Below are 25,838 nucleotides of genomic sequence, written 5' to 3'. Positions count from 1 at the left end.
TGAGGATGGGAAGAGCTTTCAGGGCTGGATGAGGAGCTTGGAGATGCTTGGCCTCAGTGTCCATCCCAGTGGGAGCTCCCAGCCCGCGTGCCCTGGGATGTGGGGTGGGCCGAGCTGTGGGAGGACCAGGGCTCAGGGGCTTCCCCGGCTTGCAGGATCTTTCATCCTCCGTCACTACAAAGCCAGGCCAGATCTGCAGATTTGCAGCAGCCCACAGAAGCTGCCTCTGTTGTCTTATTTTTGTTATTTTTGAGAGGATATTTTAGCGCTGAGCACATTCCCTCCTGTTGCCATGGCAGCCGTGACAGGGGTTATATACCGTGAGAAAAATACCAAAATTAATGAGTGAGTGAAAGAGCAGCCAAGAGAAAAACAAGGTTAAAAAAAGAGTTAAAACAGTAATAAAAACAATCTCCCAATAATTTGGCAGCGAGCATCCCACAGGCAAGGCGGGCTGCGAGCACCCGAGCCCCGCGGCCGCTCCGTGGATCCCAGCCGGGGCTCCTGCCTGCATCCCACAGCCAGAGCCTGGCCGTGGTCCGAGGGATGCTGCTCCCACCCCGTCCCACCCCATCCCAGCAGCGATCCGGATGGGGCTGCACCCACCCAGCTCCTTCCCCCGCAAACCTGCAGCCCTCGGTGACGCAGGAGGCGAGCGGAGGAGAAGTTCTTTAATGTGCTCATTTCCTCGCATTTGGGTTTTGAGGATCTTTTTGTTTTTAATTGTAGAAACAAGCGGATTGTCAGAACATCTGTGTTATTAGCATTTGCTGCCCAAATCCGAGCTGCTGCTTCTCCTGCGGAGCCCAGAGCTGATGAGAGAGAACAGAGGAGCCTTTGAACTCCTTGCAGCAGACGGCAGCCAGGTTGCTGCGTGTGTGCGTTGGGGAGGGGGTATTTATTCTCTTGTAAGGTTCATTTGCTTGCCGTGTTTCCCTTTCTTCTTGCTTTCCCAGAGATTTAGCTGCATGCTCTTCCCTCGCAGGCTTTGTTCTTCTGACAAGGCCCCACTGGCACCACGGAGCTGCTGCCTCTGTGTGATGCCAGCACAGCCCAGCACGGGGCACCTGGAGCAGCCGGGCTCGGGGCAAGGCAGAGCCTCCAGCAGCACTGCCAGCCCTGCCGGGGCTCACGGAACAACTCTGCAGACAGAGCTGCAGCCTGAGGCTTTCTTGCTGCTCAGACTGGCTCTGCTTTCCGGGAACGGTGAAGACAAGGTGAGGATGGGTGACTCATCTGGAGCTGGTGCATATAAGGGTGGAATTCCTTCTTCCCTGTGAGGGTGGTGAGGCACAGGTTGCCCAGAGAAGCTCCATGCCTGGAAGTGTCCAGGGCAAGGTTGGACAGGGCTTGGAGCACCCTGGGATAGTGCAAGGTGTCCCTGCCAGATAAGGGTGGAATGAGGTGGTTTTGAGGGCCTTCCCAACCCAAACCATTCTGGGATTCTACAACAACGCACAGGAGAAGGAAGTACGGGAATGGCAAAGTTTCCTGTGTTGTCAGAGAGCAAGGAGCACTCTGGGAGGGGCTTTCAGAGGCAGTGGGGTGGGGGAGGAAGGCAGAGATGGACGAGGCACCCCTGGGATGCCAGGCCAGCAGTGGCCTGGACATGCCATCCCCTCAGCTCCTCTGGGCTGCACAGATCTGGTTCCCGATGCCAGGACACTTTTCCCCTGCATTCCTACAGCCTGGACCTGTCCCTCAGAAACGTGTGTGAGCAGAGGCTGAGGTGACAGTCACCAGTGTCCCACAAATCAGAGATCCATGTACTTGCCCAGCTCCCCGGCACTCCCCGTGCCGCTGCCGATCGACTGCCCCGTGACTCTTGTGAAATGCAAACCTTTGGTCCCCAGCAATCTCTAAAGTTTGCTGTTCCTGTTCCACGGGCAGCCTTGGATCCACGGGGTCACTCCCTCGGTTTCTCCCTTTGCTCCAGCTCTCTGTCCCTCCAAGGAGGGCTGCCAGTTACTGATCCATCAAACCTCCCCTCATCTCCTCAGAATTTCGCTCCCTCTCCCTGCCCAGCTCATGCTGGATCAGCAGGGCACAGCCTGACAAACCCCACAGCTCCTCTCCCTGCCCCAAAGGTGGGCTCTGACCTTCCCTGCCTTCTCACTTCACATCTTCTGCTAAATTGGCTTCATGTGAATTGACACTCGGAAAAAAAACCCCGCGCACGGACGCGGAGGAGCCGACATCTCTGCAGGAGCAGAAAGTCGGGGAGGAGAGTGGGCTCTCCATCCTGAGCGATGACTCTCCAGCCCCCTTTTCCTGCCTGGCGGGACGCAGCCCTGCCACGGGGCCGAACCCGCTTGCTGCCGGGGAAAAGCGGGGAGATTTGGGAGAAAAGCACGGCAATTTGGAGGGGAAAACGGGCTGATTTAGGGGGTGAGATGGAGCCGGGCTGCTCCGAGCAGGCAGGCGCAGCCTCTAGATGGTGCAGTCATGCAGCCGAGCTGAGCATGTGTGCAGCGAAGGGCGCTGCGCAACAGGTTGGCGTAGCTCAGCGGGGAGACGCGCTCCCATCCTCGCTGCGGCGGAGCGGGAAGCACTTTCCAGCATCCTGGCGAGAAATCCGCGCTGCAGCCGGCCCGGAGCGCGGGTGAGGGGCAGCGCCGCGGGCTGCGCGACCCTCGGAGGCTGCCGAGGGTTTCGGCAGGGTCGGGCTGCGGCTCCAGCCCTGGCAGGGAGCGCGGAGGCGGCGGAGGCAGCAGGGCTGTCCCCACAGCGCGGGGACTTTGCCGAGGTGCCGGGGTGAGGGAGAGCAGCTTGTGAGAGCATCGCAAGGGCGCTGGGAGCTCGCGGCTGCTTTCGGGAGCTCCGTGCCTGCTGCGCCCCGACACCCCGCAATAAATAAAGCCGTGATTCACCCAGGTGTGACGGCAGGGCACGGCCGCTCCAGCCCCAGCGCCGCAGCCCAAGAGGAGCTTTGCAGGCTGCCCGCAGCCCTGCTGGGCTGGGGGGCCGCGGAGGGGTGGGCACAGTCCCGCGGAGGGACCTCCCGGCCGAGCTGGCCCTGTGCAGAGGGGTTGTGGGGCTGTGAAGCGCCGGCTGGAAGAATAAATGGGCGAATTAATCATTAAGAGCACCGAGAGAAGAGTGAAAAGGGAGAGCCGAGCTTCACGTGTGCGGGCGCGGAGCGGAGGGGTCCCGGAGTGAGGGGCTCGGCGGGGACCCCCGTTCTGCACGGGCACGGCGCTGGGCGCGGTGCCGGCACCCCGAACCGGCGGCTCTGCCCGCTGGTCCCGGCAGCCCGGCCGGGCTCGGGATCTGATAAGGAGCCGGAGCTCCACCTCCCCGTGGTGGCGGCGAGAGGCGGAGGCAGCGGCGGGCGGGGGGGGAAGGGGCCGTGCCTGCGCTGCGCTTCCCCTGCACATCCTCACACACACCGAGGGACGGAGGCGGGCACGGACCGAGCTGCCCACCGGGGCTGCCTCCAGCCTGAGCCGCCGCTCCGCCGAAGGAGCCGCAGCCCCGGCCCGGGGAGGGGGGCGGTTCCCACGGGACATTTATATATTTTCTGCCCCCCCTCCCCCTTTTTTTTTTCTTCTTTTTATTTTTTCCTTTTTTTTTTTTCTTTTTTTTTTTTTTTTTTTTTTTAATTTTTTTTTTCCCCATTTGGTTTTCATCCGTGGATAACGCTCGAGAGGAGCCGGGGGGGTGGGGGGAGCCCGGTCCCGGCGGGAAGGAGGCGATGGAGACACCGCGGGACCAGCGCGCAGGGGCTCGGCACGGAGCGCAGCGCCGGCACCATCCAAGTAAGAGCTGCGGCGAGGCCGGGACCCCCGCCCGCAGCCAGGCAGAGCCGCGGGGGGGGTGCGGGATGCCCCGAGCCGGAGCTCGGCGCTGTGCGGGAGCGCGGGGCCGGGCGGCGGCGGGAGCGGCGCTGGCGAGCATCCCGCTCTCGAGCATCCCGCATCCCTCCGCTCCCCTCCGCGCCGCGCTGCGCGGGGCTCCGCGGCCAGCGGGGCGGCTCCCGCTTGTCCCCGCTCCCGCCCGGCGCTGCCACTTGTTGTGCGGAGCGGAGAGAAGCGGAGCGCGGCCAGCCCCGCACAGCGCAGGGCGGGCGGCGGGTGCGGGAGGGCGGCTGTGGCGGGGGGTGCGCGCGTGTTTCGGGGTGTTTATTTTTCCGAGTGGGGGTGGCCCCGAGTGCGTGTCCCTCGTCCAGCCCTGGGTGTGTGCGCCCGCGGGATGCGCGGCTGCGTGGGAGCCGCAGAAGTTGCGGGTGAGCCGGAGCCGGCTGGGAGCGGGGCTGTGCGTGAGCCGGGAGCCGGGAGCCGGAGCGGCGGGACCAGAGGGGCTGGCGGGGTGTCCGAGTGGGGTGCGTGCGAGTGGGGTGCGCGTGTGTGTGTGCGGAGAGGTGCGTGTGTGTGACGGGGTGTGCGTGCGGTGAGTGTGTCAGCCGGCTCTGAATGTGTCAGCCCGTTCCGGGTGTTTCAGCCGGCTCTCAACGTGTCCGCGGGTTCCGAGTGTGTCAGCCCGTTCCGGGTGTTTCAGCCGGCTCTCAGTGTGTCCGCTGGTTCCGAGTGTGTCAGCCCGTTCCGAGTGCGTCCAGGGCTGTGCGTGCCTGCGCCGCGGACGATCCGTGTTTCCCGGTACGCGAGTGAGCGCGAAGCCGGTGCCGGCAGAGCGGCTCCCGTGGCTTTTTTCACGGGTGTCAGCGTGCGTGTGTCCGTGTGTGTGTGCGTGTCTCCGTGCGTGTCTCTGTGCTGCCGGAGCCGCCTGGGGGAGCGGGGGCTCCGCTCCGCTCCGTTGCCCGCAGCCGGAGCCGGCGCCAGCCGGAGCCTCAGCCCGGGCAGCGCCGCGGGGACCGGGAGCCTCGGCCGCGGCGGGCGGCGGCGGAGCCCGGCCTCCATCCTCCCTGCCAGCCGCTGCAGACCATCCTCCCCATCCTTCCCCGGCGCGCTGCGAGGCCGGGGGGGACCCTGTCCCCCCTCTCCAAGGTCCCCCCAACCCCCCGGCTGCATCCCCCGAGCAGAGCCGCTCCCGCTGTGCCCAGCTCCCAGTGGCCCTGCCGGGGTGTTTCAGGCCCGCGACATTTTAGCCTTCCCCCAGGGTCCCTCTCCAGCCGGGGTGGACGGTGGGATGGTGGCGGGAGGGGACAGGAGCCCGGAGTGGCTGTGGGGGACCCGCGGCGGGGAGGATGGGGGTGCCACTCCAGGGAGGCTCTGACAGGTCTCTGCCTCGCTGGATGCCAGAGTTGGGAGGGATGTGGAGAAAGCAGCGAGAGGAGGGAGGGCCCTGGGCTTTGCCGGCTTTTCATCACTGCCCAGCTCCTCGGGGATGATTTTGGAGTGACGCTGTTGCCAGGCCGGTGGGGTTCCTCCTCGCGGGGTGCTCTGGCTCCGGGGCTCGGGCCCAGCCTGCAGAAACGCCGAGCAGCCGCAGTGGCAGCCGGGGCTGGAGCGAATCCTGGGACGTGCCGCGGAATACCCAGGATTCAGCCCATCCGTGCCTTCGGCGCAGGACTGACCATCGGCGGCCGTTCTCTGGGCTGACAAACCCCCGATCTCCGCGCCGAGCTGGGATGAGCTGTTTGCCGCTTGCTGGGGTGTCGGAGCAGGGCTGGGGGGAGCGCAGGGGGGGATTAGCACTTGTGTGCTCAGTGCAGGGTTTGGACTGACTTGTAAGCCGTGGCTCCGAGCCACGCAATCAGCCGCTGGGAGCAAGGAGAGGCTGGACTTCGGTGCCCGTTCCCGAAGCGGTGCTGCCTCCCGTGGAACGGGGCCAGGAGGCTGTGGGAATCACAGGGAGCACAGGCTTGTTCGAGCAGTTGCTTAAATTCGCGGCGCTTTTTAGCCTCTCTCTCATTAAGGCTTGTTTTTTTTTTTTTGGTGGGGATGGCTGAATTCTGTCGGATTTTGCATGCCACTGTCCTCCGAGAGCTTCCCAGTCATGCATTAAGCAGCGTGACTAACGCCTCTCTCATGTGGTTCAGTCTCTCTCACACTCTCCCCGTAGGGAGAATTGTGTGTGCGGAGGAATAGTTGTTTTGGGAGGGGTTTTTATTTTTAAGTGCTCTGTGCTTTGCCAGCAGGTTGGAAAAAGGTGCCTGGCACCAGAGAAGAAAGTGTGGGATGGTCCTTAGATCCCATGGGAAAATAGCCTGGTGCCTTGGACTGGCCCCTGGGAAGCCTGAGTCTCCTGCACAGACGTGCTTGTGGAGGCTTCCTCCTCCTCCTCCTCCTCCTCACGCCCAGCTCTGGGCTCTCACGTCTGCGCTGTGTCATTCGCACCCCTGGGTGCCGAGCAGGATTCCTGGCCCTGCTGGTTCCTTTTCCTGCCGAGCTCAGGGCCCCTCGTGCCTTCCAGCACTGCCCCTCAGGCTCCCAGCCCGTCTTCTCCTTCCACCTCTCTGCTCTGCAGGGTTCCTTCCTTCACCTGCAGGAATGGGGCTTGGGTTCAGACTCCAGCCCCGTTTCCGGAGCAGGAACCCTGGGTGCTGGGCACCTTTGGGTGACACCCTTCCTCCTCCGGGCTGGCACAGGGCTCCTGGCATTTCCAGCTGCTCCCTCAGCCATGTGAGGCATCAGCGCTGCCTTGAGACTTTCCCCTTTCTTTCCCTGCGATCTTTCACCTCGCACAGGCTTAGTCAGGATGTGGCTACGTCACAGCAGCCAGGGCCCAGCCCAGTGCAAACAGCCCAGTGCAAACAGCCCAGCGGCGGGCACGGTGCCCCTCCCAGCCCGGGCATCCTCCGGAGCCCTTTCCCAACGGCTGGAGCTGCCCAGCCTCCCTGTCCTCGCTCACAGCCATCCCCAGCAGGAGCGCAGGGCTGGTGGAGCTCAGGGAGCGTGGGGGAGGATGTGGGGGGTCTGGCGTGGGGGTGTGGCAGACACGAGTGTGACCCAGGTGGCAGTGCCCCCGCACGGGTGACATCACGCACAGGCACAGGCGGCAGTGCCATGCGCACACGCGCTCTGTGGGGCACACACGTGCAGGAGCGCCAGCTCACACCCGGGGCACGGGCCTGGAGCGGGCAGGGATGGGCTCCTTGCCCCGTGTGACACAGCTGGACACCCTGCCAGGGCACAGGTGTGATGTGTGTGCCTTTACCTAGAGACACACAGCCGTGCTCCGGGCAGGTGCACGCCCCTGGAATGCTCACAGGGCACAGCAACACACACTGCATGTGTGATGCACAGATCTGCTGTGCTTCTGCTCAGCTCCCAGCCTCCTCCATCCTCAGCCTGGCCCATGGATTAAAGAGAGCTTGCTCTCCTCATCCCTTCCCCCTGGAGTCACACATCCCAGCGCTGGTGTGGGCAGTTCTGCACGGCCTCAGCTGGCTGGGAATGGCTTTGCTCTGCACACGAAGGAAATGGCAGGACAAGGGGGCAGAGGCAAGCTTGGCTTCAGGGCCACAGTCTCCTCTCCAGGCACGGAGATGTGTTTTCACTGCGGAGGCAGAGCTCATCTCTTCCATGTCCCCATGTCCATGGGGAAGCAGAGGGGTGGAGGCACTGGGAGCTTGTAGGAAGTACCAAGGAGGACAGTGCAGGGTGTTCCACTTGCTGATGAGCCATGCAATGCCAGGCTTACCAGGAACTGAGCACTTGCTCTGTGGCACCACAGTCATGGAGCGCTTGCCCATGGAGCATTTGCTTATTCCTGGGTGCAGAATATGGAGAGAGGGAGCGACGGGAGCGGTGAGAGCAGGGTGATGCTCTGGGGCCTTGGCAGATGTTTGTGGCTGTTAATTTTAGGGCACCCAGTCCCTGGGCTTTTGGGTTCCAGTGAGCTGTGTTGAACCCCTTTATGCTCACGGCTCAGCAGAAGCTGTGTGGGTGCTCCTGGACCCTGGAGGAGGAAAATGTGTTCCCAGAATGGAAACCAGGGAACGGGAAGGCTGGTGGCCAAGCGCAGCACCAAATGGGCTTGGTGGCAGGGCACGTGGCTTGGCACAGGAGGGGACAGTCTGTGGGGCTGGCGGTGTTGCTGGCACGGCCTGGGCAGTGTGTGAGGTGCCAGTGGCGGGGGCAGCAGTGCAGGGGTGCAGCAATGCAGGGGAGTCTCTGCAATGCAGGGGGGCAGCGCTCCCGGCGCCGCCGCTGCAGCAGCAGGGTGGGCACCGGCACGGGTGGGCACCCAGTGCGTGCCATGTCCCAGACTGGAGTGGGAGGGAATGGGAAGGAACAGTGTGTCTGCAGTGAGGAAGGGAGCAGGAGCTGCTGGCGCAGGGTGTGGGGTTGCCTAGTGACTGTGCAGCGAGGGGGATGCTGCGCTGCCGTTGCAGTGCGCCGGGGCTGGGCACTGCTGGGGGCTGCCCGGGGGGTTCCTGCGCTGCAGCGCAGCCTGGGCAGGGAGCCCGTGTCCCTCTGGCTGCCAGGGCCAGCGGGGGTGGCAGCGCTGCACAGGCAGCGCGGGAGGGATGGTGCTCAGGCCGTGCATCCCTGCAGTGCCGGGTGGGTGGTGCCTCTGCACCTGGCAGTGCGAGGCTGGCAGTGCCACTGCTGCCAGTGCAGCAAGGGCAGCGCTGCTCCGTCCCTGCCACAGCGGTGCCCCACGGCCCTGCAGTGCTGGAGGGGTGGCAGCCCTGCATCTCCACAGCGCCCCAGGGCCCTGCAGTGCCCTGCAGCCTGCAGTGCTGGATGGGCAGCAGCCCTGCATTCCTGCAGTGTTCCCGAAGTGATGGCTGCTGCTGTTCCTGCACTGCAGGCAGTGATGGATGTGAGGGAGCTGTCTGCTGGCAGTGTCCCTGCAGTGCTGGGTGCATGGCAGCCCTGCATCCCTGCAGCAATCCCTGCAGCCCTCCATCCCTGCGTGGGTGGCAGCCTTGCATCCCCGCAGTGCCCTGTGTCCCTGGGTGGGTGTCAGCCCTGTGTCCCCTCAATGTCCCATGTCCCTGCAGGGCCAGATGGGTGTCAGCTCCACATCCCTGCAGTGTCCCATGTCCCTGGGTGGGTGTCAGTCCTGTATCCCTGCAGTGCCCTGTGTTCCTGGGTGGGTGTCAGCCCTGTGTCCCTCACTGTCCCTTGTCCCTGGGTGGGTGTCAGTCCTCTATCCCTGCAGTGTCCCATGTCCCTGCAGTGCCAGATGGGTGTCAGCTCCACATCCCTGCAGTGTCCCATGTCCCTGCAGTGCCAGATGGGTGTCAGCTCCACATCCCTGCAGTGCTGGACCCCGCAGAGCAGGCAGAGCTCCCCATTTAGTGCTCCCGTTTCTGCAGTGCTGGCAGCTGCGTGCAGTGCCCGTGTGTCCCTGCCGTGCGTGGCAGGCAGTGCCCCTGCACTGGTGGCACACAATGCTCCTGTGTTTGGGTGGTGAGGAGCTGTCTCAGAGTCTGGCCGGCTCCCATCGGGTTGTTGGCAGCAGGCTGCCTTCAGTCCACCCTGTTAGTGTGCCTCGTTGGGTCTAATTACAGTTGGTGTGGTGACGAAGAGGGTGGACAGTGGCAGGAGTGGCTTCCTGCAAGTGGCAGGGCTGAGGTTTCAATGACAGGGTTACTCACTCCAGCAGGGCGTTGCAGGAACTCTGCGAGCTGGGACGGATCCTCCGGGGCACTGGAGGCTGCCAGGAGCCAGCCCCAGCAGCCCCTTCCCTTCGGGAGCCGTGCCAGGACCGTGTGCAGTCCCGGTGGGATAAGCCAGGGAAGTGGGCTGGTCCCTAACCTCCGGTGTCTGTGTCTCCTCCAGCTCCCCTGCAGCGCAGGATGAACCCGCTGGCGTCCTGCCTGGGCCTGTGGCTCCTCTGCCAGCTGCCTGCCCTGGCCTCGGGGACACGTGCGATCTACAAAGTGCAGGAGGAGCAGCCCCCCAACAGCCTCATAGGGAGCCTGGCCTCTGACTACGGCTTGCCGGACATGGGGCACCTCTACAAGCTGGAGGTGGGGGCCCCGTACCTCCGTGTGGATGGCAAGACTGGGGACATCTACACCACAGAGACCTCCATCGACCGGGAGAACCTGCGGGAGTGCCAGCACCTCCTGCCCGGGGACCCCTGCTACCTGGAGTTCGAGGTGTCCATCACCAACCTGAACGCCAACAGCAGCCCGCGCCTGCTCGAGGGGCAGATCGAGGTGCTCGATATCAACGACAACACCCCCAACTTCGCCTCGCCTGTGCTCACCCTCTCCATCCCTGAGAACACCAACATTGGGACGCTCTTCCCCATCCCCCTGGCCATGGACCGGGACTCGGGCCCCAACGGCGTTGCCTCCTACGAGCTGATGGCAGGTCCGGAGGCGCAGGAGCTCTTTGGGCTGCAGGTGGCCGAGGACCAGGATGAGAAGCAGCCTCAGCTGATCGTCATGGGCAACCTGGACCGGGAGCAGTGGGACTCCTACGATCTGACCATCAAGGTGCAGGATGGGGGGAACCCCCCGCGGGCCAGCAGTGCCCTGCTCCGCATCACCATCCTGGACATGAACGACAACGCCCCCAAGTTCGAGAAGGCGCTGTACGAGGCAGAGCTCTCTGAAAACAGCCCTGTGGGGCACTCTGTCCTCCAGGTGAGTGCAGGGGACTCTTCTCCTCACCGTTTCACCTCATGCCTGGCTGTGGGGACAACCCAAGAGCTGTGGTTTCTCCAGGGAGGAGGGAGGGTTGGATGGAGGAGCCTGCAGTGTCACCCGGGGCTGGCAGGCTGGCCCGTCCCTGGGATGTCACTTCTGCTTGAGCGAGGTTGGAGAGGATGCGCAGGAAGGCACAGCCCGAGTGGGGCAGCAGGACACGGCTGAGGGGCAGCAGCAGGGCTGCGGGGAGCAGGGTTCTGGGTTCCTGGGAGGGCTGGGACCTGAGGGCCACCGGGAGTCTGGCTTGGGGCCAGCGCGGTCTCAGTGCTGCCCGCAGACAAGACACAGAGCCTTTCATGAGTTGCATTCCCTTGGCTGCTCCATGGAAACTCGGGAGGTGGGACAGGGAGCATCCCTGCTGCCCGTGTGCAGGGCTGGCCATGGCTCTGGAGGTGCCCTGCTGTCTGCAGCGAGCGGGGCTCTGCCTCGTCTCGGGCAGCGTGGCGAACTGGCCCGGAGAGCCCAGGGGGTTGGATCTTGGTGGATTTGGCTTGGAGGGGGCATTGAGATGATAGTAGTCGACATCTGTTTATCTGCAGCTGCCATCTTAATAAGCGGAGCGCGGCCAGCTCTCATCTGCCTGCTAATTCTGATGTGAATTTTTTAAGAATTCATTTTTCACTGTTAAGAGAATGGGAGTTGGAAGCAGATAAGGGAGCTGCATGGCCGGGAGGAGAATGGGCTGAGACGCCGCTGCTGCCATTGCTCAGCTTTTATCTTTCAGGGGGAAAATGACTTCCGCCTGTTTTGTGAGTGGAGGTAAAAGGTGGAATTTACATTTAACAACTTTCGTTCTCCATCCAAATCTGCTGAGCAAGATAACGGCGGAGCAGCAAATGGTGCAGAGAAGAGGCTGCTCAGAGAGCCGATTAGGGAGGCAAATGTTAGACAAACCTCATCTTCTTTAGAAAGCAAATAATAGGCGTAGAGGCAGGTTTATGGGGATGCAGGGCTCCTGGCGGGTGGGTGCGGATGGATGGTGCTGTGCAGGGCTCAGGCAGCCCCAGCCCCTGCTCGGCTGCATCCCCGGATGCCGCGGCGCAGCTGCCGCAGCTCCGCTCATCATTGCCTCCCTCCTTGCCCTCACCTGAGCCAGGCAGCTGCTCCAGCCCCTCCTCGGGGGCACAGCTGGAGCTGTCCCTCCCTGCTGCTGGCTGGCTCTCAGCGGCACGGTTCCATGGCTCCCGAGGATTCCCTGCATGCCGGAGCCGGCCGGGAGGGGAGCGCAGCCAACCGGCCCGGCCGGTTTCTCCGGAAAAGCGAGGCAAAGCCTCCGTGCCTGAGGGCGGCTCCCAGCTGCTCTGCCGGTCCCAGGCTCTTTACCCCACAGTCCTTGGCCCCAGAAGAGGAAATCCTGGTTTTTCCCCCCCCGGCTGTCCTGGTTTGCGGAGGGACTCACTCCGCCGTGCCCTCGTCCTGCTCACGGATTGTCCCTCTGTCCCCCAGGTGAAAGCCAACGATTCGGACCAGGGCGCCAACGCCGAGATCGACTACTCCTTCCACCAGGCCTCGGACATGGTGCGGCGGCTGCTGCGCCTGGACCGCGCCACGGGGCTCATCACCGTGCAGGGCCCCATCGACCGCGAGGACATCGGCACCCTCAAGTTCTCCGTCATGGCCAAGGACAAGGGCGCCAACCCCAAGAGCGCCCGCGCGCAGGTGGTGGTCACCATCAAGGACATGAACGACAACGCGCCCTCCATAGAGATCCGCGGCATAGGGCTGGTCACCCACCAGGATGGCATGGCCAACATCTCGGAGGACGTGCCAGTAGAGACAGCAGTGGCTCTGGTGCAGGTGTCCGACCGAGATGAGGGGGAAAACGCCGTGGTGACCTGCGTGGTGGCCGGTGACGTCCCATTCCAGCTGCGCCAGGCCAGTGAGACGGGGAGTGACAGCAAGAAGAAATACTTCCTGCAGACCACCACGCCGCTGGACTACGAGTCGGTGAAGGAGTACACGATAGAGATCGTGGCCGTGGACTCGGGCAACCCGCCCCTCTCCAGCACCAACTCCTTGAAAGTGCAGGTGATGGACGTCAATGACAACGCGCCTGTCTTCAGCCAGAGCTTCACTGAGGTGGCCTTCCCTGAGAACAACGAGCCCGATGAGCTGGTCATGGAGGTGAGTGCCACTGACGCTGACAGCGGCTCCAACGCCAAGCTGGTTTATTCCCTGGTGACAGACCCCTCCTCCAAGGGCTCCTTCACCATTGACCCTGACTCCGGGGAGATCCGGGTGAAGGCCGTGCTGGACCGAGAGCAGCGGGAACGCTACGAGTTTTTGGTGGTGGCGGAAGATAAGGGCAGCCCCAGCAAGCAGGGCACGGCGTCTGTGGCCATCAATGTCATGGACAGGAACGACAACGACCCCAAGTTCATGCTGAGCGGCTACAACTTCTCGGTGATGGAGAACATGCCGCCCCTCAGCCCCGTGGGCATGGTGACGGTCATTGATGCTGACAAAGGAGAAAATGCCCGGATCCAGCTGTCGGTGGAGCAAGACAACGGGGATTTTGTCATCCAAAACGGCACTGGCACCATCCTCTCCAGCATCTCTTTTGACCGGGAGCAGCAGAGCACCTACACCTTCCGACTCAAGGCAGTGGACGGTGGGGATCCCCCCAGGTCCGCCTATGTGGGGGTGACCATCAACGTCTTGGATGAGAATGACAATGCCCCCTTCATCACTTCCCCCTCCAACGCCACCTACAAGCACATCCTGCCCCACACCAGCCCCGGCCAGCAGGTGAGCAAGGTCAAGGCGGAGGACATCGACTCGGGCATCAACGCCGAGCTGATCTACAGCATCACGGGAGGAAACCCCTTCGAGCTCTTCCAGATCTCCCCGCAGAGCGGGGACATCACTCTGGAGAAGGAGATCCTGCGCAAGCACCACGGCCTGCACCGCCTGGTCGTGCGCGTCAACGACAAGGGCAAGCCCTCGCGGCACGGCACGGCTCTGGTGCACTTCTACGTCAACGAGACGCTGGCCAACCGCACGCTGCTGGACACGCTGGTGGGGCACAGCCTGGACACCCCGCTGGACATCGACATCGCCGGCGACCCCGAGTACGAGCGCAGCAAGCAGCGCAGCAACATCCTCTTCGGGGTCATCGCCGGCATCGTGGCCGTCACCCTGGTCATCGTGCTGGTGGTCCTGGTGCGCTACTGCCGGCAGCGCGAGGCCAAGAGCGGCTACCAGGCGGGCAAGAAGGAGACCAAGGACCTGTACGCGCCCAAGCAGGCCAGCAAGGGCGGGAAGAGCAAGGGCAAGGTGAAGAAGAGCAAGTCTCCCAAGCCGCCCAAGCCCACGGAGGATGAGGAGGAGACGGGGCTGCAGAAATCGCTCAAGTTCAACCTCATGAACGACTCCGTCAGCGACAGCCCCCGGATCCACCTGCCCCTGAACTACCCTCCGGGCAGCCCGGACCTGGGCCGCCACTACCGCTCCAACTCGCCGCTGCCCTCCATCCAGCTGCAGCCTCAGTCACCCTCCGCCTCCAAGAAGCACCAGGTGGTGCAGGACCTGCCGGCCACCAACACCTTTGTTGGCACCGGGGACAACAACTCGACGGGCTCCGAGCAGTACTCGGACTACAGCTACCGCACCAACCCCCAGAAATACACCAACAAGCAGGTAGGAGAGCTCATCCTGAGGCCGGCAGCGGCCCCCCCGCTGCACCGGGGAGCCATCTGGACAGAGGTGTGGGAGTGAGCCTGGACTGGCCCCCAGCCCTGCATGCGTGGCCCAGGGGGCTGGCGTTGGACTACCCCGGAGCCGAGCCACTGAGCCTGGGCGTGGTGCAGGGAGGGGATGGGGGTGGTGTGGGGAGGTCAGAAACTGTCCGAGCCCTTGTCGGAGCGCCCGGGGCTGGGTCCTGGTGGCGCTGCCTGAGTGACGGTGACGCGAAGGGCGCTGCATGTGTGTGGCTCTGCATGTGGGGCTCTGGGCAGGGAATGCCACCCGCCTGCCTCCCCTTTGGGGACCGCTCTAAGAGCACCAAGGAGGGCGAGCCCACCCTTCCAGCCCTCCCTCCGCTTGGGCTGGCTCATGGGGAGGAGGGACTGGTCCTGCTCCTGCCATAGCCAGGTTCAGCCCTGCCCTGCCCCAGGAAGCAGTTGGGAAGGCTCTGCCCTCACCTGGCTCTGCTGGTGCGGCTGAACTTGCCACCTTCCCTGCCCAGGGCGCCTCAAAGGGAGCTCTGCGCCCGCTGCCCTGCCCGGGCAGGTGGGGCTGGGTGGAGGAGCAAAGCTCTGCTTTTTTCCCAGGCTCAGGCTCCGGCTTCCCCCAGGCTCGGGCCCTCTGCCACAGCCGGCACGGTGAGGCCGGGCTTCCCTGAGCCCAGCGCCGGGCCGGGGCTGTGCTCTGCAGGAGGGGCTCGCAGGTCCTGGTGGCACAGGAACAGCCCGTGGCAGGGCTGGGGTTGTGCTGGGGCCGGGGGAGAGGGGCACCGGGTGTCTGCTGCGGTCGGGTCACTGCTCTTGGTGTCGCCGGGGGTTCTCTGCGTGCGGGGCGGAGGCAGGTCTTGGCTGCTGCTGGTGTGCACTGGAGCTTGGAGCTGAGCCACGAGGTCGTGGGCTGAGTGCAGAGCTTGCAGGACCCTCTTTCTCGGGCTGTCTGGCCACTTAGGAGCTTGCACCACATTTCTGCTTTGGCACTTCTGTCCTTAACCAGCCAGGGAGGGAGAGGGGGAGCGAGTGCCTGTGGCTTTGTCTTCTTCCTGGGGCCCCATGGGTGAGGACCACCCATTTCCCCCCCATGCTGTACCCCCTGTGCCTCACGAGACCCCTGCCCCCTTCTCTGTACCCCGGTGAGCGGCAGGCTGGGCTCCTGCCGTGGGGCTGAGCTCAGCTGCCCTGTTGGATTTGACTTCAATAAAGTTTTCTATTTTTGACCGGTTGTGCCTTATTTTCCCTGCTGCCCCTGAGGAGGCTCTCACTCCCAGCAATTTCCCAGGCATATTTTCCATGTCCTTGGCCACTGGAGCACCCAGGCCCTGTGAGGAGGCCAGAAGTGATGCTCACATGGGCTGGCCATCTCCACAAACCCTTCACCACACCCAGCGTGGTCATTCCAGAGGCCTCATGGTGCTGACCCTTCATCCCCAGGTTGATGTGCCCCATGTCCAGTCGCCACCTGGCCCTGTGAAGATGTTCCTGCAGGACAGGGCTCCCAACACCTGCACACACACACACACACACACACACACACACACACACACAGTGTGGATGTGGACGCAGTCTAACCACGGCCCAGCCTGCCCAGCTTTCATTTCATTTCACACCAACATCCTCCCTCCAAGCTTCTCCTGGTTGATCCCCACATCCTCCTGAGCCACACCCACGTCCCACAGGCAGATCCCCGTGCCTGACCCAAATCCCCGGGCGGGCTGGCAGCCGCCGCAGTGCTGCAATGAGGGCGCACGCGGTGCAGATGGAGCCTTGGCGTGTCAGCAGCGCCCGGATCCCGGCACTCCCCCTCCCCAGGAGGCCACGGGAAGGACGATCCTCTCGGGAAGGCTTGCTGGAGCTGGGTGGCTCTGCCCTGTGTGGGATCTCCTGGCAGGATGGATGGGGTGATGCCAATGCCGTGGGGCTCGCTCGGGGTGTTGGCTCCAGCTGTTTGGAGAAAAGACGGATCCTGGTGGGCAGGAACAGTCCAACAGCCCTGTCCCACCATCCCATGTCCCATCCCAGGGACCCTCTCCCTGGCCACCCGTTCCTGTTTCTCCTGGTTTTTCTTCCAGACTGGGGCACCCAGCCCTGCTCCTGTCACACCAGTTCACCTCTTCCCCAGGGCCTCCGGTGGCTGCCGGGGCCGAGGAGCTCTGGCGCTGGGAGAGATTAGATCAGCCGGGGAAACCAGTGGTTCTGGCTTCGGTGGTTTGAGCCCTGTGCCAGCCTTGGCTCTCACAGCCTCCTCGTTTGTTTTGCTAACAGCATAAGGTTTTATCTTGAACCATCCAGGAAGTGTCTGGGCCTCCTGGGCAGGCAGGGCTGGGACCCGCGGGGAGATGCGATGGCTGCAGAGGAGGAAAGGAGACACCAGCAACCACCTCAATAAGTGCTCCCCGCAGGGCTGGGCAGGGCAGTCTGGGGGCTTGGCTCAGCCCTGCTATCTGCTTCCCTTTGGGAACTTTCTTAGAGAAGTTTCCCTTCCTTCCTCGTCCTCGGCAGCTCTTTGATGAACCTGGGGTGAGAACCCAGGCGCTGGCGTGGGGAGCGGCTCTTTCTTCTGCCCGGCTCCCAGGCTCCATCCTTTTTTGCTTTATCCTTTATCCTCCACCCTTTCCCAAGAAGTGCCCCGGGTCCTTCCAGCCCCCCAGCACCCGGGAAGGCGGCTGGAGCGGTGTGAGGCTGAGGGAGCTCAGCCGAGGTTCCTGCACCTGCCCGCGGCTCGGAGCGCGGCGCAGCGTTAATTACTCTCCGCGGGAGGGGAGGGGAGGAATACTGTAGCTGTAATGGATAGAAATGAAATCGTCTTGTTCGAGAATTTAGCTCCGAGTCTCCATAAATTGCAGGTTTAGGTGCTGGCAGATGTCTGGGAAAGTCTCCCACTGTCCTGGGTCAGTGGGTTTTCTCAAGGTCGTTCACGTGGAATGAGCTGATAAATGGATCCAGCAAGGAGCTGCAGATGGAGCTGAGGGTTCATGGGGGACCTGCCCTGCTTTTCCCCAGTTTCAGAGAGACGCTGTGCTGGGAGCAGTTCCTCTGTGCTGTGAATCAGCTCCTGCTCCTGGGATCGATGGGGCTCGGCTCAGATTTGGCTCTGCCGGGCTGATACCGAATGAGAGAGGTGTGGTTGAGGGGCTGCGGATCCCCGGACCTGCTGGGAAGAGCGGCTGTGTCAAAGCCCAGCAGCTTGTGAGCATCCCTGGGATGTCTGGGGCAGCTGGGGAGCACAGGGCAGGGTGGGGAGCGGTCATGCACCGTGCTGGGGCGTTGTGAGGATGCTGAGGGCACCAGGGCAGGGCAGGAAGGTGTGGTGGCTCCTGGCACGTCTGTGCTGGGGACTTGGGGTGATGGCAGGGAGTGAGAGCACCGTGGGGTGTTTGGGACCTCAAAAATGAGTAGCTTCAGCCGTGGAAGGAGAGTACAGGCTGGGTGTGCAGCCAGGGGCAGCGTGGGTGTGCCGGGCTGTGCTGCAGGGGAGGTGACAGCGGGATGCTCACCGCCAGCACCCTGTGGTGTGGAGGGCAGCACGGTGACAAGGAGTGGCAGGGACACACGGACAGGCTGTGTGTCAGGGGCAGGGGATGCAGGGGATGCAGCCAAAGTCTGCCCCGGGGGGATGGTGGCTCAGTGCTGTCCCCAAGGAGGTGGCAGTGGGGACTGTGCAGCCTGGACAGTGGTAGGAGGTGGCACAGGGGGTGCACAGCCCCAGGGAGAGGGCACAGGGCTGTGCACAGGCTGTGCTGTGTGGGGGGTGGCAGTGGGGTGGGCACAGTGACAGCAGGTGACAGCAGGGTGGGAGGCCCTGGCCAGGTGACAGCGCTGTAGGCAGTGTCTGCGAGGAGGTGGTGGCACTTACTGTCCCTAACCCCTCAGGAGGTCATCAGGTCTCTCCTGCCTGGCTGTCCCTGGCCCCACCAGCACTGGGAACCTCATCCCTTCTCCCCTGAAGGCTCACCCAGCCCGTGCTCCTTTCCTGGGGCTGGGTGACATCCCTGCCCAGTTCCCCTCTTGCCATTCCTCCCTGCCCTCCTCTTCCTCTCCCCTCACAGCCTCAGCCTCTTCCCTGCCTGCTGCCTTTGGAGCCAGCATTGGCCTTTCCTAGTCTGGATCTGGGGAACTCCTCCTTTCCCCCCCCCAAATCTTCCTGCTGCTTTCACAGCCGCGTCTGCTCCTCTCCACCCTCTCTCCTGATCTCTCCCTTCGCCCTGGCTTTCCCCAGTCTCTGCTGGCCGTGCTGGCCCCAGCACAGAGGGATGCAGGGCTGAGCCCCTGGCTGGCCGAGCTGTGGATCCTGGGGGATGAAAGCCCTGGCTGTGTGTGCAGCTCCAAGCCTCCCTGATTGATATTCCCAGCACTGCTCTGCCCGCTCGGCCGGGCTCTCAGCTGCAGTGCTGTTCCCTGGAGCCCGGCCCTGCAGGCTGCTTCACCCAGCACCCAGACCCTGGGGCAGAGCCTGGGGCTGGGACAGGAGTGTCCCCGTGGTCCCTGTGTCCCTGTGTGTCCCTGTGTGTCCCCATGGTCCCTGTGTGTCCCCGTGGTCCCTGTGTGTCCCCATGGTCCCTGTGTCCTGTGTGTCCCTGTGTGTCCCCATGGTCCCTGTGTGCCCCCATGGTCCCTGTGTGTCCCTGTGTGTCCCCATGGTACCTGTTTCCTGTGTGTCCCCGTGGTCCCTGTCCTGTGTGTCCCCATGGTCCCTGTGTCCCTGTGTGTCCCCATAGTCCCAGTGTGTCCCTGTGTGTCCCCATGGTCCCTGTGTGTCCCTGTGTGACCCAGTGGTCCCTGGGTGTCCCCATGGTCCCTGTGTGTCCCCGTGGTCCCTGTGTCCTGTGTGTGTCCCGTGGTCCCTGTGGTCCCTGTGGGCCCTGTCCTGTGTGTCCCCATGGTCCCTGTGTGTCCCTGTGTGTCCCTGTGTGTCCCTGTGTGTCCTGGGTGGCCCCTCAGCCCACAGAGCACCCTGTGGATGAGGTGAAGCACGGAGGGTGGGATGCAGCTGGAGGGGGTGGAAGGGTGGGGTGTTCCCAGGTGAGGACAGAGCTGGGATGTTCTGGGATGTTCTGGGATAGGGTGGAAGGAGTAATGAGAGGGTGCAGGATGTAGGACAGGGTGTTGTGGAGGGAACAAGGGCTCAGGAATGCCTGGAGCAAAGGGCACAGAGTGGCTGGAGTTGTGTCAGGGCTGGGGAGGGCAGCCCTGGGAGCCATGGGACAGCAGCAAAGGGGTGGCTGCTGTGCTCTGGTGTCCAGCTGGGACCCCCAGAGTGAATCCCCCCATGCCAGGGCAGGCCCCAAAGAGCCCCTTCGTGGTTTGTGGGGTGTTGGACACAGCCCCCGTGGTGCCCTGGCAAATGTCCCGCTGGTTGGCACATCCTTTGGAATGCTGAGCCCTGTGCCAGGCCCAAATCACCTTCCTGCCCCTCCCCTGTCCTGTGAGAGCACCTGCCAGGAGCCCTGGGCACGGCCCATCCCCAGGGCAGGCTGTGCTGCCATTGCACCACCCAGCTCTGCTCCTGGCAGAAACCAAGGTGGTCAGTGGAGATTGTTCCCAAAGAGGCTCTTCCTGCAGTGCCCCAGTCCTCCAGCACCCCAGAAAGCACAGACAGCACAGCAGGGTTGAACAGGGGTGAGGAGGTCACCCCTGGCATCTCGGTGCCCCTTTTCTTGTCACCTCTGACTGTGGCTGCAGCATCCACCAGTCCAACCTGGGTGAAGCTCAGCCTTGGCTTCACCTCTGGAGTCAGACCTGCAGCTCAGAGTCACTCAGCTTCACCCAAAAGGTCCTTCCTTGACTTTGTCCTTTGTCCTGACCCTTTCTGTACTTTAAGGAGAGCCACAAAAAAGATGGAGAGAGATTTTACACAGGCAGAGAGTGATAGGACAAAGGGAACTCTTTTAAACTAAAATAGGAGAGATTTAGATGGGATATTGGGCAGGAATTGTCCCCTGGCAGGGTGGGCAGGGCTGGCACAGGTGCCCAGAGCAGCTGTGGCTGCCCCTGGATCCCTGGCAGTGCCCAAGGCCAGGCTGGACAGGGCTTGGACAGCCTGGGACAGTGGGAGGTGTCCCTGCCATGGCTGGGGTAGAATGAGATGAGCTTTAAGGTTCCAGCTCAAACCACTCCATGATTCCATTCTCTGGCTTTCTGAACTTTTCTGGAGGTCTCTGCACCCTTGAGGACCTGGTTTCCATATCCTACCTGGAGTAAAGGCTGCTTTTCCCAGCGTGATTCCCAACCCAACCCTCTTGAGAGGAAGAGGAGGTCAGGCAGAGGAGCAGAAAGAAAACAACTCCCCCAGATCCCTTAAAAAAAAAACATTCCTGGTTGTTTTGCATCAATGCCTTGTGTGTTGGAAGCTGTTTACTGCCTCAGCCCTTCAGCTGCTGGCAGGGAAGCGTGGGTGGGTTTGTGGTGGGAGCGTGGGTTGTGACCTGCCAGGAGAGCAGGAGAGAGCTCCAGCACCTCATCATTTCCATCCCTGTGGCACTCACAGCAGGCTTGTGGGTCCTGCCCAGAGATCCCCGAAGATGCCCCTTTCCCAGGATGTAAACATCCTTCTGAGCTCCTCCTGGCTTGCACAACACCCTCTCTGATCTCCTATCTGCACGTGGCACGGGGATCCTGCCACGTTCCACCAGAATTCTGAGCCCTGCTTTGGGGAGGGCAGCGCATCCCCCCCGCTCTCCCTGGGAGCTGATCCTGCTCTGGAGCTTTGGAGCAGCCTGCCCTGATTCAGCTCCTCAGACACATCCTGAAAGGTCCCAGCAACCTGGGAGCCTATTTTGCTCCCACGTGGCCTGGTTTTCACATGCTGCCACCTCCCTGGTGCTCAGCAGAGATCTGACCCTGCTGAGCTCTGGACTGAGATCCCGCTGCAAGTGTCCTGGAGTGATGTGTGGTGTTCCCCTCACGCTCATCCATTCATCTTCCTGCTTCTTCACCAAAAGCACTCGAGGCCCATGGAAAGCAAAACTGATGTTTCAGGTTGGAAGAGCCTTTTGCTCTTCATTCATGGGCAAGACCTCTTGGGGTGTTGTGATTCCAGGCTCTGCTAGTGCCTGGAGGAGCTGGGGTGGGTTTTTTCCCAAGGATTTCAGGTGGATGAGAATTTATTAGGGACTATCAGGGCGTTTCTTGTCTAGACAGCTCAAAAACCTTTGCTAATATGCTGGAAATTTGTCTGGAGCCAGGATCTGGTTTGGCCAAGGATGTGACAGCAATCCTGGGATTTGAGGAGCTCATCCATCCCAGGGGTCCTGTGCCAGTGGGAATGGGAATTAGAGCAGTGCAGGCGAAATCAGTGGCCCTAAGAAGCCTTCCCATGACTTGTCCTACCTGTTTGATGTCTCAGCTGCTATCTCCATTCATGGGGAGGTGCAGACCACTAAAGTGAGGGCTCTGCCCATCTCTGCAGTGTGTGGGTGCCCAGACTTCTGAACAGGCACAAATCCTTGGGCAAACAGGAAAAGCTGCTGCCCTTCGCCTGTGGAAGTAGAGCTGCTTGCAAAACAGGTTTGCCCTCAGAGGAAAATTTTCAATTTGGAAGCAAATCAGGAAGAACTGACAGTTTTTCCCCCTTTTTCCCAAGTCAATCAGAATATATATTATATATAAATTTATTTTTTTTCTAGTAATTTCTAAAGGCATGATTCTGCCTGACCTTTTTGAGCTGAGCTCCATAATTAATACTTGGCTGGAGTCCTGAAGTGAAAGGTACCTTTGCAAGAGCATCATTTTTTCATTTTCACGTGTCAGCAAAGATCTACCCCCCCACGCCCCAACCCTGAAACAAGGAGCTCTCTTGAATAATGATCTGATTTCAGCAAATTGACAGGTTTTCTGTGGAAAGGCTTCCATGGAAGCATTCCTGGTTATCTCTTTTTTTTTTATTATTTTTTTTTTAATAGAGAGCCCTGAGTCTACAGCTTTAGACCCCCTGCTCTCCCCAGAGCCTTCAACACTCCCTGTCAGCTCCACTGGGTGCAACTGGGAGCCAGATTAGCTCATTATTTTCCCAGCATTATTTCCCCACTCTGCAGCTGTTGGATTCCTCGAGGGTTTTATTCAAGTGTTGCTCCCAGTCCTGGAAGCTTTTTCTCCCTGGGATCCTCAGATGGTTTTAACGTGATTATGAGGCCTCCTGCTGCGTCCAGGGCAATTTCCACTCCACACCAACCATCTCCAGAATAGCTCCATTAGCAGCTGGATGCTGACAGGCATTCCAGGACAGCATGGCCAGGCCAATTTAGACATCATTCCATAAAGATTATGACCCCTTTCGATTTTGCCGTTCACCCTTCCGATGATTTATTTCCGTATTTCCCTTGCCCGTCTTCATTTCACCCAAAGAAAAGCCAAATGGCACCTCCTGGGTGGGCTCAGAGCTGGGATAGGCTGAGGGTGAGGCAGGCTCTGTCCCCAGGCTGCCTAAATGGGTTTCTAATTGCGTTAGATCTTGCTCTGAGTTAGATAAATTCGATCTGACCAGGCAGGTTGGCACCGGGCTTTGGCGGCTTCTTTGAGCATCATGCAAATTTCAGGAGGCTTCAGGGCACCTATGTGGAGTCAGGCCGCATTTTCCCTGGATTTATTCATTAAATAGTGCCTCGGGAGCTGATGTCCATTTGAGGCTGGCTGCTCTGCTATCATTATTCCGGCAGGACTTGGAGACTGGCTCTGCTGACTGCAAGGTCAGCACTCGCTAATTGTCAGCCGAGCAGCCACTCAGGAGGGGGAGCAGGTGGCTTTTTTGGGGTGGTACCTGGGTTTGGGGGGTGGGATTCCATGAATCCCCTCTTGTTTTTGCTCTGGTTGTGGATTCCTCCTCTGGTTTGTCAGCAGTGGGTTGTTGGGAGCAGGGATTTATGGGCAGACCACCCCAGACCCCGTGAGCACCAGGGACCAGAGCTGTCACCCCGTGGCTGATGTGCCCTCTGGGACCCCAGTGGCTGTGGTGGAGGTGACCCCAGTAAAGTCACTGGCAGGTCACAGATTTGGGCCTTTAACTGTGCTCCAGAATTGTCAGGGCTCTTTGGGAGACACCACATTCAGGGGCAAAATCTTGGGAGGGCCTGAAGGAGTGTTTTGAATGAAGGACGGGTGTCAGAGGTGTGCACAGACCACATCTTGGCCTGAAGATGGGTCTGTCCATCTCCCTCCCTTGTCCAAAGCAGGCAGAGCCCCTGGACCTGATCCCTTCCCTCGATTCCTTCCTGTTGTGCTTCCTGGGAATGCAGCCCTGCTTAACCACCTGAACACCTGGAGATGCTGGGGCAGGGCAGGGAGGGACCCTGGGGGCACACAGGACCCCCAGGCCACCAAAGGCAGGAGCAGAGGGGAGCTGTAGATGCCAGGAGGTGACACCAAGCCAGAGCAGTGCTTGCCTTGTCCCTTGTCCCCATCCCTCAGGGTGCAGCCGTGCCAGGAAATGCCCTGAGCTCTTCCCATCACCTGCAGGGTGACTGCAGAACGAGCAGGGAGGGCTCTTGGGCGGCTTCTCCTCCAAAAATCAGTGCAGTAGCTGCACAGTGTGCTGCTGGGGGGTCATGGAAAAGGACGGGAAGAGCAGTCCCAGCTCCACCCTCGCCCCAGCCCGGCAGCAGAAGCTCTCGTGGCTCACACGGGCTGTAAAATGGACGAGCTGAGCCTGTGTCCTGTTTCCTGGAGCTTGAGCGTTGCTCTGTGTGGTTTTGGCAATTCAGCTCCAGCTTTCCTCCAGGCCTGCCCTGGTTTCCATGGACATACCATTCCCCTCAGCCTGCTGCTCCGAAGGCTGTGCTGCACTGCACCGGAGCCCTCTCCTCGCCAGGCAGAGCAAATCATTCCCAAGCCTCCACCCACGGAAAACTGGCTCTGGGTCGTTCCAAGCACTGGGCTTATCTTTCTGTCTTCCTCTCCGTGCCCGGGGATGTTGCATGGCTGCAGGTTGGTTTGTAAAGGAGAGGGGCTCATGAATCCGTCTGAAGTTGAGCAGCTCCCGTGCCACAATGGCTCCCTTGTCACTTATTTTGATATTCCGGGCGCTGGCTCTGACATTGCCTTTCACTCCCGGCCCTGTGAGTTGCTGCATTGTGGCGGCTGTTGGGGAAGCAGCTCCTTTGGCAGCTGCCTGAAAGGAGGATTCTGGCGTGTGGGGAGGCACAGGAGCTGCCAGAGGAGCCCTGGAGCCGCGGATCCCGCTTTGGGATCAGCAGCGAGCCGGGTAACAAGGGTTGGATTTTCCCCACTGTGCTCGGGGAGGGGGAGCAGGGTGGCTCTCCTCTGTCCCTGCCAGCAGGAAAAGGGTGCCCAGGGTGGATTTTATGGTTTCCTTTGTGAACAATGGAATTTCTCCTGCTGCTCGGTCCCTGCCCTCTGCACAGGCGGTGATGCCGTGGGTTTGTGGGCACATGGTGACAACCCAAATTCCTGGCACTGCTGGCACTGCTGAGCTTGTTTTTCCCTAGGTTCAGTTTACCTGCATCAGCCTGGTGCAGGTCCTGGTGGGAGCTGGAGATGTTTGAATAAGGGAAGGAAGACACAGGAGGGAGCAGAGGGGCTGAGGAATGCGGGGTCCCTTTAGCCCCATCCAGCATCCATGGGTGGGAATCCTCATGGAATCATTAAGGTTGGAAAAGACTTCCAAGAGCATCAAGATTTGATGTCACCCAGCCCAGAGCACTGAGTGCCACCTCCAGTCATTCCTTGGAATGAGGATTCCACCACCCTCCTTCCAATGCCTGACCATTTCCATGAAGAAATTCCTCCCAATATGATTTTTCCTAACGTGCCCTCATGGCAGAAGGAATCAGCACAGCCAGGGATTGGTGTTGGGGGGTTTGGGTTGTGCAGCCAGGACCAGGCAGGTCAGGGACAGCCCATGAAAATTCCTCACTGAAACAAGTTCCTGCTACTGCCAGATGAGCCCCGAAAGTGGAGCTGAGGGTTTGGGGATGGCTTCCCTGTGGCTGGAAAACTGGGGTAGAGCTGGAACGGGCACAGGGAAGGACAGTAGGGCTGGAAGGAGCACAGGGGAGGGCAGCAGGGATGGAAGGAACACAGGGGAGGGCAGCAGGGGTGGAAGGAGCACAGGGAAGGGCAGCAGGGGTGGAATGGGCACAGGGAAGGGCAGCAGGGATGGAATGGGCACAGGGAAGGGCAGCAGGGATAGAAAGGGAGCAGGGAAGGGCAGCAGGGGCGGAATGGGCACAGGGGAGGGCAGCAGGGATGGAATGGACACAGGGATGGGCAGCAGGGATGGAATGGGCACAGGGGAGGGCAGCAGGGATGGAATGAGCACAGGGGAGGGCAGCAGGGATGGAATGAGCACAGGGGAGGGCAGCAGGGATGGAAAGGGAACAGGGATGGGCAGCAGGGTGGAATGGGCACAGGAAAGGGCAGCAGGGTGGAAGGAGCACAGGGATGGGCAGCAGGGGTGGAATGGGCACAGGGAAGGGCAGCAGGGATGGAAAGGGAACAGGGATGGGCAGCAGGGGTGGAATGGGCACAGGGATGGGCAGCAGAGATGGAATGAGCATGGGGAGGGCAGCAGGGATGGAAAGGGAACAGGGATGGGCAGCAGGGGTGGAATGGCCATAGGGATGGGCAGCAGGGGTGGAATGAGCACAGGGGAGGGCAGCAGGGGTGGAAAGGGCACAGGGGAGGGCAGCAGGGAT

At 61.4% G+C, this 25,838-nt stretch overlaps 1 protein-coding gene across 4 annotated transcripts in view; it reads left to right on the top strand.

Annotated features, from left to right (window-relative positions):
• The first annotated feature begins 2,226 nt into the window (after positions 1–2,226).
• The window catches only part of PCDH1 (protocadherin 1), a 57,523-nt gene continuing 33,911 nt past the window's right edge, over positions 2,227–25,838 (top strand). For 2 of the 4 annotated variants that reach the window (XM_056502124.1, XM_056502126.1), the window contains exons 1-3: positions 2,632–3,758; positions 9,636–10,450; positions 11,960–14,152. In XM_056502124.1, coding sequence (XP_056358099.1) covers positions 3,695–3,758; positions 9,636–10,450; positions 11,960–14,152 — 3,072 coding nt within the window. In that variant the 5' untranslated portion in view covers positions 2,632–3,694. Of the gene's footprint in view, positions 2,603–2,631; positions 3,759–9,635; positions 10,451–11,959; positions 14,153–25,838 lie in introns of those variants that run through there. The other 2 variants (XM_056502127.1, XM_056502125.1) reach the window with 2 other exon arrangements.

Source organism: Oenanthe melanoleuca, chromosome 13 (assembly GCF_029582105.1).
Source record: "Oenanthe melanoleuca isolate GR-GAL-2019-014 chromosome 13, OMel1.0, whole genome shotgun sequence".
Taxonomy (NCBI): Eukaryota; Metazoa; Chordata; class Aves; order Passeriformes; family Muscicapidae; genus Oenanthe; species Oenanthe melanoleuca.
This window is presented reverse-complemented; position numbering and strand designations above follow the sequence as displayed.